This window comes from Chenopodium quinoa, unplaced genomic scaffold, assembly GCF_001683475.1.
Source record: "Chenopodium quinoa cultivar QQ74 unplaced genomic scaffold, ASM168347v1, whole genome shotgun sequence".
In the NCBI taxonomy this organism is placed as follows: Eukaryota; Viridiplantae; Streptophyta; class Magnoliopsida; order Caryophyllales; family Amaranthaceae; genus Chenopodium; species Chenopodium quinoa.
In genome coordinates, this window is record NW_018742461.1 from 2,074,771 (window position 1) to 2,095,933 (window position 21,163).

The window sequence follows — 21,163 nt, forward strand, 5'->3', positions numbered from 1 at the left end:
TAACTTGGAAGGTATCATTATCCATATACGAAAAATTAAAGAAAAATTAATGAAAAAAATTTAAAAAAAATAATTGGTGAAAAAAAAAAACCGTTTGAAGGAGAAAAAAGTTCAAAGAGAATACCATGGCTGAGTTGAAACATCGAAGGCGAATAGCCGAATACAGATCATTTCAGGTGTCCAAAATGAGCCCCGTTTCCTGGGTTCAGGACACCTTAAGAAATAAGGAGTGGTTGGAAGACACATATTCAAGACTTAACAAACTCAACTATGTTATTATCAATTTGAGCAACAATTTTTATGTATAACATTTATATGATCTTGCACATAAATAAATTCTAGTCTACAACACAGCTTCCAATTAATGTTACATGAGGCCTCATCACTTGCTAACCTAAGAATTTCCATACGCAAATCTGTACACGAACTACTCGATCTAAGAATACAGTTAGATACGGCTTCAACTCAATCGCCCCATAAAGAGGAGAGACACTCGCTCTCTCTACTCTACTCATTGGGTGCAAGAATCTGAAACCCGTTCACCGCCGTTAAAAGTAATGAAAGGGGAAAAATTACCTGAAGACTAGAGCTGCAATGCCAAATCTGGCTGCACTGAATCAGCCTTCCCAGAAACTGGAGATCCTGGCGACTGAAATCCAACATTTAAGTCAGGCGGTGTGGAACCAACCTTTGGATTGGACCCCACTTTTGGTAAACCTTCAATAGGTTTTATTGTACTAGAGTTTTCCAACAACTTAGCTTCTCCAAAACCATTATTATCAATGGTCTGAGGCCGAGGACTCTGTGTCTCAGTTCTGGACAGAGTCACAATTGATGGATTGGACTGAAGATTGAACATTGCAGGCCTGGCTGCCCCAATCATTTTCCCCATCTGGGCCGCAAAATTAAGCCCATAACTACCATTAAGCCCGTTAATACGGGATTGCAACGTTGAAGTTTGATTAATGGGATGTGGATTTCCGGGTCTCATGGAACCAGTGCCATTATTTAATATGCTGACCAGTGTAGTCGATGGTGAACTTGCACTAGCTTCAGGTGCAATCAAGTTGGGCCCAGCACCAGTGCTGGACACTTTGGAAGAAGTAACTGGAGTAGCATCATTACTAACAGCTGGAGGAGAAAGGGCTTTGCTCGACTCCTCGTTTAAGTTTGATTTATTACACATTTTATGCGTCTCAGACAATTGCTCCCCTTGTGGCTTTTGCGCTGACCCATCACCACTTGAATCTGCTACACCTTGTGTAGGAGTAGAAGGTGTATCAGTAGCTGCAGGCAACGAGGATGGTGGGTTTTGTTGACCAACAGAAGCAGGTGACTGTTGCTGCATCGGCCTTTCTGCAGGAGCTTCATTTTCTCCTACCCACCCTGGGCCAAACTTGACAGCAGCAGGTAAGCATTTCTCAATCTTCTTTGAAGCAACTTTCCACGCAACAGGTCCAACTTTAGCAGCAAACCGTGCCAAACTCCTCGCATAACCGTACTCTGTATGAAGTCCCACCTGGATAACATAGAAAAACCAAGTCAGAGAGCAGAAGAAAGAAACGTCCGAACTTTCAATTTGGGACTAACAGCAATTCAAGGATAGCACATTTCTTTTATGCATATACAATTAATCGGACCACAGAAGATGAAAGACAGAAAAATCAAATATCCTAGTGCACGTCATCTAGATATATTGGGTGATATCAACACTCACAGGATGTTTGAATTTCAAAAAGAAGCCTAAAAAACTCACATCCATACCAACCCAAAAAACTCACACCCATACTCACATTTCTAAATCTTCTAGATTACGATGCTTTGCCAAGTAAAAAGTAAAACCACACTCAAGCTTATTATAAGGATCATGCCAATCAGCCGGTATTCAATTCTAACTAAGTATTACGATGTTTTGGCCGACAGCCTGATATCATTCTGAAGCTTGGCGAATAAAAACTTAAACCACATTCAAAGCTTATTATAATGACCATGCCAATAAGTCAGTGTCCAATTCTAAACCTACTGGATTACGATGTTTTCCCTCCCACCCTGATACTGTGCTACCGTGTCAAGTAACAATTCAAACCACACTCATGCATATTATATTAAATACAAAGAAAATGGCTTCATGTCTAACAAGACATTCAACACTCACAATCCTTATCGGTTCAAGTGATAAATACTTACAGCAATTAGCTGCTTTCTCTCTTTATCGAAGGTCGTCAATACTGATGGTTCCTGTCCGCAAGTTAGGGAGTAGGAATTGTAAGTATTGCGTCTAGTTTCATCAAGCACAATATGTTTTTTTCCATGCTTCATTAAAATCCCCTTTGAAGCAGACCCTGACAAAATTACAGGTAGAACATCAAAATTCCTGAGTAACAAGAAAAGCACAAGAAATAGAAATACTGAATGGTTCAGGGGAGCCCATAAGCATGATGAATGCTTACCTAACATGTCATCAGCTCTATCATATCTCTCAGCAGACCAGCCAATATAAGCCTCACCAACACGAGAGCCATACAAGGATCGTGCAAATGTATCAGTTGATCCATACTTATCTGAATGAGATGCCTTCCTCACCTCATTATTGGATCGATTAGAATTTCCCCCAGCAGTAGCAAGAGTTGCCTCGGAAAAGTCAGAGCTAGCCCTCTCTAATGGAGGTCTACCTGGAGGTCTCTTCAAATTCTTTGTTGGCGGTCTTCCCCTTCTTACAACCTTGGGTTCTGGTTCTGGTTCATTATCATCACTATCTGCCCTTAGATTATCAAAATTTTTCACAGCCAACTCTTGTATAGACCGTGCCTGGTAAGAAAAGCAATATTAAAAAGAAAGGCATACATAGCATACAAATTTTTTTTATAAAAGCAAGTCTTTTTACCTGTCGAAAGTAGATAGTATCTGGAGCATTATACTGCATTGCATTGGAACAGATCAAGAAAACATCTTTCTGCATAACAAGAAGGGAAGGTCAAAAAGATGTTAATTGGAGGCATGAGATACAGTAATAATTGGTTACATAAATTATTCAAACACATGGCTATAACGTTACACAGAGACCTAGACTACCAAACCAGCCAACACCCACCCACCCACCCAAAATTAGGAAATCAGTGTATACAACAGGCACCTATAGTAGTCATGTGAGATATTAATACCTAGCCATAAAATAAATTTAAGTGCATAGAGTTGAACATTTGTCGTATAGTTCCGCAGATCTTGGATTGCATCTTTGTCCCTTAATTTTAAATTTTAAATAACAATATTTACTTTTAATTACTCAACTCTATTATAGTCTTCCAGGCTTTTATGCACAGACACAGTCATGATTAAGAAGATACGAAGAATATCAAATAGGTCAGACGACTCAGAACTTGATGTTCATGTCTCTATTAAGCATCAAGGAAAACTGGGTGAGAAATTTACAAAATACATGCAGCATAACTATAGATGAAACTATGATGGACAGCAATGGACAAATTCATAGTAAGCAAAATTCCCAGCAAAAATCTGGACATCAAACTCCTGAGTTTCAAAGAGATACAAAACAATTGAAATTTTGAAACTAAGAATCTAAAAAGATTCCAAGGAGGACCTCCACTCACAAAAAGCAAATCATGGGTAAATGACACTTAATGCAAAAGAGAGCTTATCACAGCCTCTAAAGACAGAAAGGAACTACTGACAAATATGCTCCATTTCATTCCAACACTGCATTCCCAAGGCAAGCAGAAAGCTGGTGATGAAAATTCTATAGCTACCAGGGGACTTCAATCTCATATATAGACTGCTATACCAAACTTCTAGGGCTCCAAACTCTATATATGATATAGTAGACCCTTATCTACCTGTAACAAGTGGAACCAAGATCTCAAACTAAAGCAAGTATTACAAGACCTGTTGAGAAGGAAGAGAGAGATCCCTTCTCTCCATTGGCCTCCTTACAAGGACAGAGCAAATAACCAAGTTAATATTATCACCATGATCATGGTCATAGAGTCTCAATTACTAATTGCAACTCACCATAGATAATCAGTGAAAGCATCAACCAAGAAGATGAAATCGGCTTTTTAAAAAAACCCCTACCATGTAGAATCGTACATGATAGTTGGCATTATTCACACACATGAAGATCAAAAGCTGAGCAGAGTAAGCCCTTCAACCACCAACCATAACTCTACCCCAATATGATGCAGTCAGAAATAATTAAGATAAAAGCTGAGACCAAAACAAACCTCAAATTGTTCCAGGTTAGCATAAGCACCACTGGCAAGTTTCTTCCTTACAGTACTAAAATCCATTGGGTTCTCAATAACTTCATGGTAGTCTGGAAGCTGCACCCCACAAAAACAGAGAACAGATTCAAACAAGAATCAAACTGGCAACAACTTCCATAAAGATTTTAATATCATCACTACTTTCAATTCACCTCTTCCGGGTCCACGGGATCCGCAAAAACTCCATAAGTATCCTTCCTGATCATAGAAAAATACCCATCCTCTAAGTATATACTCAGCACACAATTCAAAAAGCCAAATCACTAAAAAGCAAGATCAAAACCCCATTTAGCTAAAAAGGTCATACTTTTGAAGTCTATCAAGAATAAAAAGCAACAGACTTTTATCGGGCAACGGCGTCATCGGTCCATCATCCACCTTAGATTCTGCAAACATCATCAAAATTGACATTCAACACGAGATGATCAAAACAATCACAATCCTAACAATTCACTTAAGATGATACATAAAACAGCTAGAAACCTTGTTGAGTGCTCTCCTGCTTTGTTGTTACAACAGCACTGCTGTGCTTTTCACTCTGCAAAAACAAACCCAATATCAGTCAGCATTATATATTATCCACAATAATAAAGCAAAAATAATCTCAAGCAAAGCGACAGTTATAAAACTTGCATAGTAACATAGTACTCCAACCATTATTTTTATTTTTTTTAAAAAAGGAAATATTTTTAAAGTAAAGACAAATTTGAACTTTTTGTTGAGATGACAGTCTTATCATTTAATGCCCACAAATCCACAATCAACAACAAATAATTTTTCCCTTAAATTTAGCAAAAATTAATTAATTAAAAAAAATACCCAATTTACAGAAACCCAAAAAAAAAATCAGCAGCCAAAAAGATACTAACGAATTCCACAATTCTTACACCAAGAAAGGAGAGAGACTGAGTCAAAGTGCGTCACCCTCACTTGAAATTAAAATGCGCGAAATTCAAGGAAGAAGTAGTAGTAACGATTTTTCAAAAACTAACACAAATTAACCAAAAATCAATGCTTACTAAAAAAAACCCGCGCTTTTATCAACTACAAAAAAAATTGTCAGTATTTCAATTTCTCCAACAATAAACCCAAATCAATATAAAAATTTTAAAAATTAAAATATAAACCTTAATCTCCTTAACTCCAGATCCATGAGAAATTGAATCAATTTTGCGCTTCTTAAGATTCGAACCCGAGGAAGCACCATCATCCGGGCAAGATTCCGAACCCGAATTATCTCTCTCCTCATCAGAGTTACCCTTACCCAGAACCTCCTCCTCATCTTCTTCCTCATCATCATCTTCATTCTTGGGCAATTTCAAATTAGCAAGCTTTAATCGCTTCTTAGTAGCAGAAGGAGTATCCTCGTCGGGGTCGGAATTAGGGTTAGGGTTCCGGCGAGTGGATCGGCGAATTCCGGCGGAGGAATTGGAATTAAGGCTAGGGTTTGTAATTTTGGAATTGGGGATTTTATTAATTTTATGATTCCGAATTTTTTGTTGAGATTGTTGTTGTTGCTCTTGTTGTTGTTTTAAGGAACGTTTTTGAAGATCTAACAGAGATGGTCGACCTTTCTTCTTCTTCTCCACTATCTTACCCATTTTTTTTTCTTTTTCTTTTTTTTTTTTATATTTTTGGGGAAAGAAAAGAAGAGTTGGGTTTTCTTCTGCTGCTGTGTTGGGTGTTGGTTGTGTGTGTGAGACCCCCTTTCTAATTTTCAATCTCTTTTTTTTTTAGGAGGAGGAGGGGAGCAGGCTGGTCACGTGAGAACACCTAATGTAGTTCGTGTGGTTCAACTGACACGTGATATATACTGTTTGAGAGTTCAGATATTTATGCGGTTTTTTTTTTTTTTTTTTTGTGGGTTTGTTAGAATCAAATCCAAAACATTTTGATCCTAATGAAGATGAGTTTATGATCTTTAGTTAGTAGAGTTTTAAAATATTGGAGTACTAAAAAAAAATTAAAAAATTGTACCTTGGCTTTTACTTCTATTTTTCCTAGAGTGATTGTGATTTGTGAAAATGTAGCTATGATTTGATTTTTATCAAACAATATTAAATATTAATCATATTATTGCTAATTTTTTAATATAATAAAAACAAAGTCAACCATGTAACAATAAGCTTTTTTTTTCCTTTTAATGTATAAGCAATTTCAATTCATCAATGCTCTATGTACATCTTTAATTTGATCTCGACTTGGTCTAAAAACGGTGCAAATTTAAACAACCTTAAAAACACAATTTTAATTCAAAATCCAAACTCGTCCAAAAAAATAAAACACGGTTATAGGCCGGCCTGATGTTATTTTGCGGGTTTGTGAATGGAAAGGGGGTCCAATGAAGGGAAAATAGATATTTATGCGTTGGGGCTTTTTCCTATACAATAAATTCAATTTTTAAATTTTTTTTATGAAGGTGATAAAAGCCAATAAGTGATTATTAAAGTCAAATTTTCCTAACATTAATACCAATATAATAGTATATGTATGTTATGAGGTGATGTGAAAGACGAATTAAGCAACAAGGTTGTGAACTTAAATACTTCAAAAAAAAATATTCAAAAAAAGGCCAATCTGTAAGCTCTACAGATCACCGAGATTAATTAGACAATTCTGTTGTCACATTAATTAATAAGGCAATAAAATTTAAACGTGTCGACGCACACACTCAATGAGTCAATTCATCATCTTTAATTAAAAACAGCAAATAAAACATCAATCGAAGAAATTCACGAAACAATAAGTCGCAACTCCCTTCACCGATTGACTTGAAGCAACAACATCGAATTACAGATTTAAATCAGGTTGATAATAAAGCAAATAAAAACAAGGTGATGTGCATCACTGTATTTCTATGGCAAGCTCATCCACTCTACCCTTTTCTTCTACTCCTCAATCGTGACGAATACCATTCTCGGTAAACTCTCTATTCACCCTCTTTTCAAAATTTGATATCTTTCTAAAGCTTTGATTTTTTAAATACTTTTTTCTCTTACTTTGATATTTTGATGTGCTGATCAAAAATATGATCTGGGTTTGCACAAAGTTTGATTTTCTTTCTTAATTAATTGCTCTCGTAAAATTTGCTGATTCTGATTGTAATCATATAAAAATTGATTTTTTTTTTTTACCCTTTATCCCCTAAATTTGATGTTTTCAAGCAAAATTATAGAAGTATATGAACTTATGAAGCGGATATTCCGAAAACTTGATGTTTTTGAACTTTTTTCTCCTAAATTTGATGTTCTAATCAATATTATAAGCTGGTTATGTCTAAAAGTTTGATTTTTTTTTTTCTTACTTGCTTTTCTTATATTGAAGATTTATGCAAAATTATGAAGTGTGTATACTGAAAGTTTTGATTTTTAAAAACTTTATACTCCTAATCTGATGTTTTTGAGCCAAATTATGATGTGGGCATATCTGAATTAATTAAAATTTATGTGGAAGGCCAACAAAACCAGCAGGATGGTGGGAAGGAGAAGACATAATTGGCGGAAAAGACGAGGTTGGAGGTGGGACATGGTTGGCTTGTTCCAAAAATGGAAGGGTAGCTTTTCTTACTAATTTCAGAGAAACCGAATCTCTTCCTTCTGCTAGGACTAGAGGTGACTTGCCTGTTCGTTTTCTTAAGGTAATCTTCTTTTTATTTGGTGGGTCACTTTTTGCTTCTGCTACTTCAATCAATCACTTTTTGCTTCTGCTACTTACTTGAACAAATTACTTATCATTTGATTCCTAGATTATATTTTCATGCTTTTTGGTGGAATTTGGTTCTTTAGACTTGAATTTAATTTGAGTGATATTTGATAAAGTTTAGGAAAATGTCCTCAACTAACTTGATTGATCTTTCGGAAACGTGTTACATTATATACAAATGTATAGGCTTGGGAAATAAGTCAAATAAGTGAACCTAACAATACAAGACTAGGAAATAGCATATACACAGAAATATAGGATAAAGTAAGGGAAATACAAACTGATTATATCACAAATGATCTAGGATGGTAAATTTGTATTTTGTGGTTGTCTTTTGTAGTTTATTGGTGACATTTATGGATTACCCCAACTGTGTGGGAGTGCAAGAACTATGTAAATAAGCTAAAGTATCTTATTTTGCTGATTTGAGGTACATTGGCCTTTCGAATTACTAATATCTTGTTGATGATGCAATTGTAAAAGTGCATAAATCAAGAATGTGTTATTTGTGTAGAATGTAGATGATAACAGATACCCTACACCATTCCATCTTCCCTGACCATAAAATCCTTGGCTCTTTCATGCAGTTCAGACCCATATCTATGTCTCATGAAGAAGTATTGTTCTGAAGTAGTGGCTTCTTTCATTGGATCCTATGTCATTCTTAGTAATTTCTCAATCTGAGATGATGGTTTTAGCAGGAATCTCGCCGGTTCACCATCTGTTAATTAGCAACATATCAGCTAGTAAGTAACTTATCTGTAGAGTTGTTTGACCCTCTCAATGATTTATGATTAGATGAATTCCAGTCTCTTGCAACTGAAATGGACCAGTATTAACGATTGAAAGTCTTATATTTGGCATTTTTTTACGAATTGTCATCAGCTTCTGTGAGTAATTTTACACTTTGTTCTCAGCTTAAGTTGACGCTTTTCAGTTTATTTCTTAACAGTGTAAGAAAGATCCTGCTGAATTTGCTGATGAGATAATACAAGAGTCTGACCAGTATAATGGATTTAACTTGATACTGGCAGATCTTCACTCCAAAACCATGGTGTACGTGACCAACAGACCAAAAGAAAATAAACCAGCTGCCTTGCAAGTTTCACCTGGCATTCATGTTTTAACCAATAGCAGTTTAGATACACCTTGGCCTAAGGTCAGTTTATCTGCCTCTTGTAGCTTAATTACCGCTCAAAACCTTTTCAATTCTCCCTTGATTCTTTTCGTTTCTCTCTGTTTCCTTCCTTTTTCTGTTGTAAATCTAGCAAAACAAGTTGTTTCCTGATCAGTTGATTCTATTACTTTGGTTCTTACTTTCTACTTTGGCGGAATGTGGTAAGGCTCAACGACTTCGCCATAACTTTAAGGAGCTCATGGACACATACAATGAAGGTGAAGTACATGTGCATGAAATGGTCGAAAATCTGATGATGGATACAACAAAAGCAGACAAAAGCTTACTTCCAGGGATTTACCCTCCCCAATTTGAGCATCAACTAAGTTCCATTTTCATTGACTTCAATCCTCCACAGGTGATTCCCATTCTTCACTCCTCTTCATTTATCAATTTATGCTTAAATCCTTGACAAAATGATGTAAACATTTATATTAATTTTTAGGGAAGGTATGGCACCAGAAGCATTTCTGCTGTGGTTGTGAAGGACAGTGGAGAAGTTTGCTTCCATGAGCGGTACCTTGAGGACGACTCCTGGAAGGAGCATGCAATAACATACCAAATAGAGTAAGAAGTTATCAAGTTATATTCTCTTGGATATACGAGAAAAGTTGGTTGAGTTACGATAGATGAACTGTATGATCATTAGTTATGCTTTGTAGTTCAGTTAAAATCATCAGCAAAAGAAAAATTAAGCTCTGTAGTTAGCTCATAAGTCTATGTACCATACCTCAGCTTGTAATTAGCCTAATGGATATTGCAATTTACAAAAAATTTCATACCCTGATACAATTTTTTATATTTCCCTGTAACAGAAGTAATAAGTCTAATAACATATGACAATGTTGTATCAGTTCTGCTTTATATAGTTTCTGCTCTATTTTATCATACTTCTATCTTTACTTGTCTTAATTGTACAATCTGAATAAAACCAATCTAATGAAGCTTTACATATCTGTTTTACCAGAAAACCTGCGACATAAGCAGTTGCATCCCGAATTAAGGATGCTAGTATTGTTTTGGGATCAAGTCATTTTATATATTCAGAATCAAAGATTTCTTAAATGATCTTATTATGCAATTCTATTCAGAATTAAGTGATGCTACTGGTAATTCTCATGAACATCACAGCCAGTGAAATAACCTGCCAAATTGAAGTTTTATTATTCAGATACCCAAACAAACTGTCATACTCAATACAGGACACATATACAAGGTACAGTACAAGACTCTCATAAAAGTTGACTCTTGATGTTGAAGTGTTCCATCCTCTCCTCAAGCAGAGCATGTTGAACAAGTGCAGCCGCTCCCACACTTGCAGGAAGCCTTGCCTGTGCCCGTTGCCTCCGTCTTGCTACAAGCGCACGGGTTGCACCCACAATGCTCCCCGCATGAACATATCTTGTGATCCATATCTCCTCCTGATGTTGTGCACCTATCCCACCATAAAACCATATTTAGTCACTGCCTCAAAAGACAAAGAAAGATATTTAAACACAATATACTTTTTATATCAACTAAACAAGCACTAAAGGATGACAAGGGAAGGCGGGTAAGATAACCTGCAAGTATCATCACCAGGGCAAGGAGAAGGACAACCACACTTGTCATTGCAACCAGCAGTTGATGATCCTTTTATATCTGCCATTCCTCTCTTTTTTTGTACTTGTTCAATTGTTTTCGTCTCTATTTTCAATCACAAAATCTACCTTCACTGCCCCCATTTTATACAAGCAGCTACTACACCGCCATAACGACCACGTGGCATAAAGTTACTGTCGAAGTAATACGTGGCATAATCTAAACTAGAACAGTACAAGTATCTTCTGCAATCTTCTTGAAAGATAGTAATGTCAGCTAAACTAAAATATTTGTTTTATTTGGTTGAGATCTAGACTTCTCTGGCTCTATCTTTTGTACTGTGGATGCTCGTGCAGCCGCCCACCCCAGCCAAGTGGCCTGTTTTTCCTTACGTCTTTGTTAAGGTTGACAGAAACGGCCCAACTTCTTTATTATGGGTTACAAAAGGAGAAATGGCCCAATGTCTTGTTCAATATCTCGACAGTTGCCTTGGTTTATTTTTATACTTTTTTCTTCGCCCTTTTTTAGTACTCCCTTTGTTTTTATTTGTGTCTCATCGCCTCAGGTTGTTCAGTACACATGTCAATGCATAATTTTGACTAATAAAATCCTATCAATAAGTATAAATTATAAAATTTTGATAGTTAGAAACAATGTATAGAAGCAATTCTTACAATGTGATCATGTTTGATCTTATATATAAAACACAAACACTAGCTAAAGTGGTGCATGTAAATATAGGCTAAAGTCAAACCGAGTCACTTAAATAAAAACATCGAGTCGGCAGGGCCTTCAAGCATTCGAAATACGCTGCGGTTGAAGAGAGTATTGTCTCCAACATATTGCTTCAAATTCATTTCGGCTATCATGATCCCCACATATCATCTCTGCTTTTTAACCTTACATATACAACTCTTAATAAAATGTAAATGAAAATGGGATGAATTTGACACTTTAACATTGTGGAAACTTGGCACTTCTTTTTAGCCCAACTACACATTTGACATTGTTTAACTAGGCAATGTCTAGCACTAGCATTTAACACTGACAAAGTAATATAAGAAATTTTGTTCAATATATATAAACACAAATTTTAAGATGAGATCTGATTTGATTATTTATTGACAAAAAAAAAAATCATTAAGCTTGCATGACAAAAAATTGTAAGCTACTAGGTACATTTTATTCACTTGATAAATTTATTCCATCTCATTATCTATTTCTCTTTCTTCTCCTCAAGAAAGTAGCGGAGAAATTCAATAGTGGGATGTAAGTATTGTTTTTGGGATTTTTTTTTTCCCCCTCTTTAGCAGTCAAACTAAATTGTAATTTTCAAGGATAACCCTTTGTTTTTTATTAAACTATCTAGATAATGTGGCCTTAACCTATGGAGTACAAGAGTTGTTTTCAAATTAATTAAGATTTTTGTACCCTCCCCCTAAACAACATTAGAGATCTTAATTCTCGCTATTAAAGTTAAATTAACCCGTGTAAGATTTCAATCTGATAAAATACCTTCTTATATTACCTATTAAAAAAATGAAAAAAAATTCAAATTGACTACTGTGGGTCAATTGGATGGGCCGCATGGCCTCAAAAGATTAGAAGATATAAATATCTTGGGGAGGTGCTTCTGTTTCATCTCTTTTGGGTCCCATGAATGAGCTGTAGATCATATAATTTCCTAGGCCCTTAACAAGAAATTTGTAAGGAAAAAAAACAATTATATTAAGGCCACTAAATCACAAAGCATGGAATCAAAGGACAATCAATTTGTCTGCTACCAAGTTCTGTTTCCTCCGTCATTTATGTGCCCTCCCTTTTAGTCTATGATATGAGAGGTTAAGTCCAATCTTCATAAAGCGATTGAATAAAGTTTGGAAAACTAATCATCACATTTCAACTAATGTTATGATTTGTATCCTTTCGTTTGGTAAGTGTAATTTTCACTTTGCTATTTTAGTCTTCTCTTTTGCTAAATTCGAGTAGATTTGCTTTACAATAAATCAATAGAATACGATTTAATAAATCAATAGAATACGATTTACTACGGAGTTACGTTAAAAGCATTGGAAGGCTAATTAAGCGACTAATTTTTAGTGACAAAGGAGAGTTCTTGTAAGGTTGTAAGACTTGTAACGCTTTGTTGATTCAGTTTATTTTGTCTTTTGACAAGTTATTGAATACCCTTATCAACTTCAAGTATTCTTACTCAATTTTCTTTCCTTGTCCAAATAGAGTAAAAAAAATAAAGTTAAATGCATTTAGGCTCTATAAGCTGACTAAAATGTTACTCCGTAATTATTCAGGAAAAATAAGGTCCTTTAATAAATTCAAAAAACTAATGTGGGATGGAAAGAATTCTTTATTTTCCAAAGAAGTACTTGTATATGTGAATGCTTTGATGTAATTTAAGTCAAATATCCTTGGACCTTAAGTCAATACATTCGCACATATATGCTGACGTAGGGTTGGACTTTGTCTTCAATAATTTGACATGGATTTTGACTTCTCTGCGTTATGTTGATGGATGAATGAATGAATGAGGATCGTAATAAAGAGCAAAATCAGTTTGCTCAAACTCTTGTCCCAAAAAAAAAACAGTGTTTCCTCATCAATCTCAGAAGCCAACTTAGCTTCCTTGCTTGCTTTCGATGTCTATGTCCAAATTAATCCTTTTAACAACACACCAACTTCCAGTCTTCCACGCATATAGCCGGGAAACTCATTGTGTATTTGTCTAGTAGACTGCTGATCTGTCTAACGAAAAATATTTGGTCAAATTGTGTAATCACATTGTGTAGTCTTTCATTTACAAGTAATTTGGCCTAGTTTCGCACCCACAAATGCATTTAACTACTCTTATTAGATATGAAAAGTGTACTCAGTAATTGACTAAACTTATCACACTTTTAAGGTTCATTCTATGAGCTTACAGAGTACATATATTGTGAATATAGTAGCCATTGGAAATGAGTAAATGACCTTTAATAGCATGAACATTCAAAGATGATAAGCATAGCAATAAATGCATATACGTAGTAATTGCTTAAATTTCCACCATCCCTTCAATCTTCTACCTGGACATTAGTTGTACCAATTTGATATGTGTGAGTGTGACATGTTTCATAACAATGTATTATGTTATGTGTCTTTGTTACGTATTGAGTACCTTTTTCCCATACTTAATTTTCTAAATATAGATTCTAGTGACTCATTTTCTAAAGCATCAAAAAAATTCATAACAAATCTAACAATGTCTCCAAAAATTAAAACACGTTCATTATTTACACTAAAATCTTTATAGAATACATGCAAACACCCGAAATCAAAACATCGACTATCGAACCCAATCCTCTCATCTTAAAAATCCCAAGAATTTCAAATCGAATCCAATCCTTCAATGGTCCCGTCTTAAAAGTTATCCCACGGATTAAGTGATAGCTTTGGCCAATTGCTCCAATCCAAGGCACCTTCTCAAGTGATAGAATCACTTAGCCCCATAGTATGTATCATGTATAACAACTTGACAACTATGATAGGTGACAATCCATAAAATTACATGATCTTCATAGTAAAAATATACGAGTAATATTTCACCATATAACAACTCTAATATACATGGTAAAAAGAAAAAACACCTAACTCAAAACCCAAAAAATCTTATACTACAAAACTAATCACCATAATAATATCCTAATCATAATCATAAGATATGAATATATGATTAACTATATGATTAATCCATGGCATTTGGACCAGCACAAGCTTTCAAAACAGGGCTCCAAATCCACTGAACCAAAAACTTCCTTCCATTCTTCCCAAACATATTAAACGTCTTACCACTTCTATCCCTCATTACTTGACCCGTATACCCGCCACCTCCACCGGTACCATACAACCCTTCACAAAGATCCCCGATCTCGGTCGGAGCAGTTGGATCTTCACCAGCATACCACGCATTAATCAACGGATTCGATGACAACTCCGCTAACTCATGCCCAATCACACTAATCATACCATCAATGCCAACGTCATTGTTCGGCGGCTTGAGCGCAGCCAAGCCGCCGCCACTCATATACCCGGGCAGAGCAAACGGGTAAGCGCAAACCTCCGGGCACTGCTTGCCGGAATTCCCAATCCACGCGTATGGGAGGGTGTATCCGACAAGCGATGGGAATGTAAAGTAGTGAAACCCACAAACTGCCCGGCAAAAATCTTGCATAGTAACATCTACTGAAGTTAATATGAGGTAGATCCCGTTCTTGTGGTCTACTGGAAACGGCGCCGTTTTGACCCCGTTTGCTATGACTTGCTGGACGGATAGTCTGGTAAGATGGGTGCCTTGGGAATACTTGTGGTCGGAGTATTCTCCGGCGATTAGGAGGTTTCTGGAGACGTTTGCTCCGGTTTGATCGGTGTAAAGCGACACCGTTTTCCACCAATCCGACACCGTCTGAGTCTTGGCGGAGGAAGGAGGGGAAGAAGAGGAAGAGATGGAGTGAAGGAAGTCTTTGATGAGGGATTGTTGAGAATGGGCCCACTTACCATACCAGATAATGTAGACGTTAATGGGGGAATTGGAGAGAACTGGACCCATGTGGTATTTGAGGTCGACGAGATTGGAAGAACCCTCGAATTTTTTGTAGGAGGAGAGAGATTTAGGGGGGGAAATTCTAGGGTTTATGATTTCTGGGTTTAGGTTGAGGGTTCGAAATGTTTGTTGAGCTGAGGAAGATGAAATGAAGAGGAGTAGAGTGAGGAGAGAGAAGATTGACATTTTGAATTTGGAGGAGAGAGAAGGAGAAAGGGGGGAAAAGGAAAAGGGTATGAGAGGAGTGAAGTGAGGGAGGTGGGTTTATAGAAGCAGGTGGAGACTGGAGAGGAGAGAGAAAGTGAGAGAGGGAGATGGGCTGGAGACAGCTGCAGTTGGTGGGCACTTGCCTTCTTTCAATGTTTTGTTGTTTGGGGGGGATTTGGACATGGAGGAAAATTTTAAAGGGGTGGTTCTAATTTTTGTACTACTACTAGTGTTTGATAATTGCTTTATTGTTTTATACGAGTAATGTAGGATTTTTTTCTAATTTAAGCTTCATTACAAAATTATTTTTTAAAGTAGACTCGTGGTAAAACTATTTATCAAATTAAGTTTTCGGGTATATTTTATTCATCATACATATACTTTAGTGTATATGGATTTTCATTTACCTTGTAAATAGACAGTTACATAGTATTATACAACAACAACAAAGCTTTACTCTTAAAGTGATTTGGGGTCGGCTAACATGAATCGTCATAAGGAATCGTACGATATAAAGAAACGGACATAACAAAACCATCATTTAAAAGAGTTTGAAAAAGGGTAAGTAAAGTGAGTAAGCGAATCAAAGGAAAATCAAGAATAAAATTCAAGAAAGTTGCAAACATAAGGTTTGAGAAAACCAAAGAAAAATAATACAGTTACAAAGTATTATCACTATTATGAAGAAAAAAAAAAAATTTAAAGACTAGAAAGGAAAAAAAAAAAAAAAAAAAAAAGTCTAGTTTGATAATAGGTTATTTAAGGTGTGATGTATTCGGTCGGTGATACATCCGATACATGATAAAATGTAGGATTGTTGATTAACAACAAACTCACACTCTCACTATTAGGTATGACTATATATATCAAGGTTTTCCCAAATTTTATAATAGGTGGATCTATATTGACTGTGCTATATTAATACATTCATTTATTCCCTACTATAATGTCATCGTACTAACATTAGCTATATTGGTTATTGATTACAATTAGTAAGTTTTTTGAACCATTTATACTGAAGATTATTAATGAATCAATCTAGCTGAATGGAGTAAAAAGCTAATGAACGAGTACACTGCGTTTTAATTAAATAGTTGGTAAAACATTTTAATTCGTTTGTGCAGTTATGCTATTGCAAGTCGTTAATAATTCAACAGTATATTGTCTATTACACCGTACTATCTCTGTTTCTTAAAATTCTTCTACAATATATAGTATGGAGTATGTATTTTGTTATATAGTCAAACTCATTTTGTATAACACTTTAATTAATTCAAATAATTTATCATGTACAATTAATGCATTTAATTAGATTCATTTGAATGCAAAATTTTCATTATCATTACTCTTAATCTTTAAAATGACTAAAATCATCGATAATCAAACACGTGCCTTGAATAACATGTAAAATGGAAATTGAAAATAAAAAATTGCGTGAGGAATCAAGAAGTACTAGAGTATTTTGCAATAGGAAAAAGGAGGATATTATCCCATTATATATTCCTCAACTTTATTTTTTTGTTTTGTAATATAATAATTGAGAATTAAAATGAGTGGAGTGGATTTTGTATTTCTGTTTCTCAACAGAATTTAGGTGCCTTTTATTCTAGGGAAACAGAATTTTATATTCTAGTAGGAAATCTTAAGGCCAACAGCTAAGCAGGGCAACTTGAGACTTGAGAGAGTATATGCGTACCTTCTATTTATTCCCATGCTTCCGTTCCTACTCAATGCATGCCACTGGCACTCACTCACTAAGTCAATATACCAGTCATTTCATTTTGATAATTGTCAATAAATCAATAATTTAATTAAATATTTAATTAATTGATTGATTAATTTTGTATTACTGCACCACATTAGGCACATTTCCTACGAATGCGAAAGCTTGACAAGCTTCTTATTAACACGAGGGATGGAAGTAAGGTCAATCCCCATGAAATTATGTAATTTCAAGGACATAATTATTCTTATTAATTTTTGTGAAACGTGCTGGGGTTAGTGTGCAAGGACAAACTTATTGACAGTTGATTTTTATTAGAATGGATCGGAGATTCGGAGCTAATGACTAATAATTGGTTGGATTTTGATATGTTTTTAATTTGTGGTTCCCATCTTATTTCGAAACTATGATAATTTTACAACAATACGAAGAAAATTGTTTTACTTTTGAAATTAAAATATATATAGACTATATATTAAAATGAATCTATAATAATAATAAAGCATCTAAAACTACAATTTTGGCTTAACCTTGATCATTTCTTCTGTTTTTTTTTTTTTCCTTTTTTCTTACAAATAAATTTGATATTCTTTTGTTGTTGAGTTGTTCACACTACGTATTTATGAACTTTGTACTAAAAGTTTTCTTCACAAATCACCTAATGGGTCTCCGGTCTTCTCATTATACGTATCACGTTAATATGGCATATTATTTCTCATTTAATGTATTTCTTTTTAGTAATTATTATTTCAACTAATTAATTGTACTATGTATCAATCATTGGTATATTTAAATCAAAAAATGAAATAAAATCATCGGTAACATATTGAGAGAAAAATGGGAAAATTTATACATAAATAAACAAATAAATGAGAGAAATAAAGTTTTTAGCATGTGGATAGCACTATTCTAAAATTTTCTATTCACAAATATCTCCAATCGATCAATTTCATGTCCTTTTTTTTCCCTTTTTCCTAATAAAATGTTATTTATTTGTATCTTGCTATTGAATGTCTCAACATATAGTTAGTTGATCATTTAGTACGATGCAATTGTTTTTGAATTTTTGTCTTTTTATTTAAAGTCTTTTTGCATGTGAGCAAACTTAAAACCTGAAATTAATACACAACATCTACCATACTTTTTGTAATAAAAAATAAAAATCATACATTAAAGAGGAAAGTGAAAGTTAATTAAGGCCAAAGGGGTAATTAATTAATTACGCAGATAATGGCTTCTTTTTTTTGGTCTTTTCTAAATGATTTTAATTTTCTTTGAGTGAAAATGATAAAGAAAAAGAAGAGTAATAATTGTTTGAAGTTTGGGATTTTGGAGCCATCCCAATCTCATTCGGTTGATCACATGGTCACTGTTTATTTTTAATTGATAAAGCATTCAAAAAGGCATATCTTTTGGGTTGACACAATTGCAATTTTTTAGCAGTATTTCACCTACCAATTAATATTATTATGGCCTTCAATTGATTTTGTTTCAAATTTCAACTGCTGGTGGACTAACATAAAGTGTGAGTGATAATATTATACAAGTAATATAATGAAATTGTACGTATTCAACAAATCTAGTGGACTTGCAAAACTGGTTGGGGTGGCTTTGCCACGATTGGTGGTGCAGGTGTTGTTTGTTTATTTGGGCTTTGTCCCTCGATCTTTTGCATAAGAAAAAAAAAAAAAAAAACAAACCAAAACAAATCTAGTTTTAAGGTTTAATTGTACTTTGCCATACTTTAGTTTATAATTAGTTCATAGTGGTGGATGATGAGCTTGTAACGGTATTATTATATATTGTAAAATGGGGTAATTGCTCTCCCTTAATCATAATTAATATGAGGGTGATTAATTTTCTTCTTTTATTCTCGTCGAGAAAAATAGATTATACATTGTGTATTGTATGTGTTTTGAGTGTAGCCGCAAGAACAATTTTGGAAAAAAATAAATAAACTTATTATATGTGTTTATAGAAGCAATATGAACTTTGATCAACCTCTGGATAAAGAGTAAGGGTCCGTTCACTTCATATTATTTTTGTTGAACTGAAATTATTTTTATTGAACTGAAATTATTTTTGTTGAACTGAAATTATTTTTACTGAACTGAAATTAATTTTACTAAAATGAAATTATTTTTGTTGAACTGAAATTAATTTTACTAAAATGAAATTATTTTTCTTGAACTGAAATTATTTTTACTGATTTTCTATTATATTTCTTCTTTATGGTTACTAAACTAAACTAAACTTATTTTTATTGAACTGAAATTATTTTTACTGAACTGAACTTATTTTTACTGAACTGAAATTATTTTTACTTAATATTATTTTTTTAAAGTAAAGTAAACGGGACCTAAGTTTAATACTAGATGATTTGAAACAAATTTAAAAAAGAGTTTACACATAGTAATTAAGTAGTTATGTATATACTTACGATACAAAACTTATACTTTTCCTTTCTCATTATAAACAAAGAGTGATTCTCTATATAAAAGACGTAAAGTTAGCGAGCATATGTGATGTGACTGTATCTAACCTAATAATATACGGAGTATAATAAACTCCGTTCTCATGGTTGGCTAGATTTCACATGTAATTGCCTTATATAAACCCCCTCTCCCCAAAGTAATTCTAGGTTTTCTCATTTTTCTTGGCTTCTTGCTCAGATTTTTTACTCTCTCTCTCAACAATAACAATTTCTTAATCTCTCCTAATAAAGTTGGCATAAAATTTCAATTATTTCAGAATGATGTATGCCAAGCATTTGCGCAAATGTTTTGGGAAGGGAGCTAATTAATAAAGTAATTATATAATGGCGCTAATTAATGGGCCAATGAAAATTTAAATTGCTATCAACTCCCAGGAGAAAGCTCAGCCACTGTTGGTAGTCCACCTAGTCAGCATTGTACCACAAAATAAAGATGCTTATTATTTTCATTTAAAGTTAAGTTAATGAAAATGAATGATACTTTGGCTCCTATTATTAATTATTTAACTAATATAATGCTAAAGTGATGTTTTAACAACTTATTTTCATGGCGTATAATTAACGTGTTAAGAAGCATGCATACTAGGTTATCATGCTCCGTGATTCAAACATTCATGTTTGTATGATACTATAGTTGACTGTATGTTGTATTATCCATTTGATACTACTATAAACTATAATAATAATAGATTATTATACAAATAATTCTATTTAAGGTGACAAGGCGACATATATTGATCAATTGTCAAGAATTCAAGATACACTAGTATTACTTTTTTAATTGCACATATAGATAAAAAGTATATCAATTAGGATTTTATTCTTAATATTTACAAAGATTATTATTCTTAGAAACATGCAGAAGTGGTGAACACAATAAATATTAAATTTGACCTCGTCCAAGCATTATAAGGTGACTATAGGGATTTTTTACGAAATTGAGCCTAATTGAAAAACAATTTACGAAAATAGACGCGTGGCAAAACTATTTACGAAACTGAGTTTCAGAGGTAAAACGCTGACTCGGTCAGCGTTTTATTCCTTTTTATTTTTATTTTTTTTAAAATTTCGTATTTTAAAATGCCAAATTAAAAAAACATGAAATACAATGAAACGCTGACTGAGGCAGCGTTTCATTAACAAGGGAAAGACGCTGCCTCAGTCAGCGATTTTCGCTGGTATATTGCCACAGAAAACCGCGACATCACATTATTCACTCTACTTCAAACTCTCTCAAACTTGCTCAAACTCTCTAAAACGGATATTCCGTCGTTGTACTAGGCCTCCCCGCCACCGGAAAGTGTGCTGCTGCCGCCGCCGCCGCCGCCGCCTTGTTGGTACTCTCTCTCAAACTCTCCTCTTCATTTAATGACATTGTTGGTACTTCTCTTTGTTTTTAAAATTT

The 21,163-nt window shown here is 34.3% G+C and overlaps 4 protein-coding genes across 5 annotated transcripts; 1 reads left to right on the forward strand and 3 right to left on the reverse strand.

The window, feature by feature from the left end:
- Positions 1-115: 115 nt before the first annotated feature.
- Positions 116-6,341, reverse strand: LOC110718662 (bromodomain-containing protein DDB_G0270170-like). 2 transcript variants are annotated; one of them, XM_021897544.1, is made up of 10 exons: positions 5,408-6,341; positions 4,764-4,818; positions 4,588-4,666; positions 4,433-4,478; positions 4,239-4,337; positions 2,885-2,953; positions 2,451-2,808; positions 2,188-2,342; positions 577-1,519; positions 116-199 (listed from the first exon to the last, which is right to left on the reverse strand). In XM_021897544.1, exons 1-9 carry the CDS (start codon positions 5,879-5,881, stop codon positions 584-586), a joined length of 2,271 nt encoding a protein of 756 aa, XP_021753236.1. In that variant the 5' UTR covers positions 5,882-6,341; the 3' UTR covers positions 116-199; positions 577-583. The 2 variants fall into 2 exon arrangements, with proteins under 2 accessions (XP_021753236.1, XP_021753235.1); XM_021897543.1 differs by lacking the exon at positions 116-199 and having other exon boundaries at positions 248-1,519; positions 5,408-6,340.
- Positions 6,342-6,920: 579 nt separating this feature from the next.
- On the forward strand, positions 6,921-10,023 carry LOC110718663 (transport and Golgi organization 2 homolog). Its single transcript, XM_021897545.1, has 5 exons — positions 6,921-7,200; positions 7,734-7,917; positions 8,935-9,141; positions 9,326-9,517; positions 9,605-10,023. Exons 1-5 carry the CDS (start codon positions 7,118-7,120, stop codon positions 9,728-9,730), a joined length of 792 nt encoding a protein of 263 aa, XP_021753237.1. The 5' UTR covers positions 6,921-7,117; the 3' UTR covers positions 9,731-10,023.
- A 271-nt stretch (positions 10,024-10,294) lies between these two features.
- Positions 10,295-10,854, reverse strand: LOC110718433 (metallothionein-like protein 4B). Its single transcript, XM_021897266.1, has 2 exons — positions 10,722-10,854; positions 10,295-10,594 (listed from the first exon to the last, which is right to left on the reverse strand). Exons 1-2 carry the CDS (start codon positions 10,805-10,807, stop codon positions 10,435-10,437), a joined length of 246 nt encoding a protein of 81 aa, XP_021752958.1. The 5' UTR covers positions 10,808-10,854; the 3' UTR covers positions 10,295-10,434.
- A 3,143-nt stretch (positions 10,855-13,997) lies between these two features.
- Positions 13,998-15,768, reverse strand: LOC110718664 (protein EXORDIUM-like 5). The gene has a single exon (XM_021897546.1). It carries the CDS (start codon positions 15,518-15,520, stop codon positions 14,480-14,482), a length of 1,041 nt encoding a protein of 346 aa, XP_021753238.1. The 5' UTR covers positions 15,521-15,768; the 3' UTR covers positions 13,998-14,479.
- Positions 15,769-21,163: the final 5,395 nt, after the last annotated feature.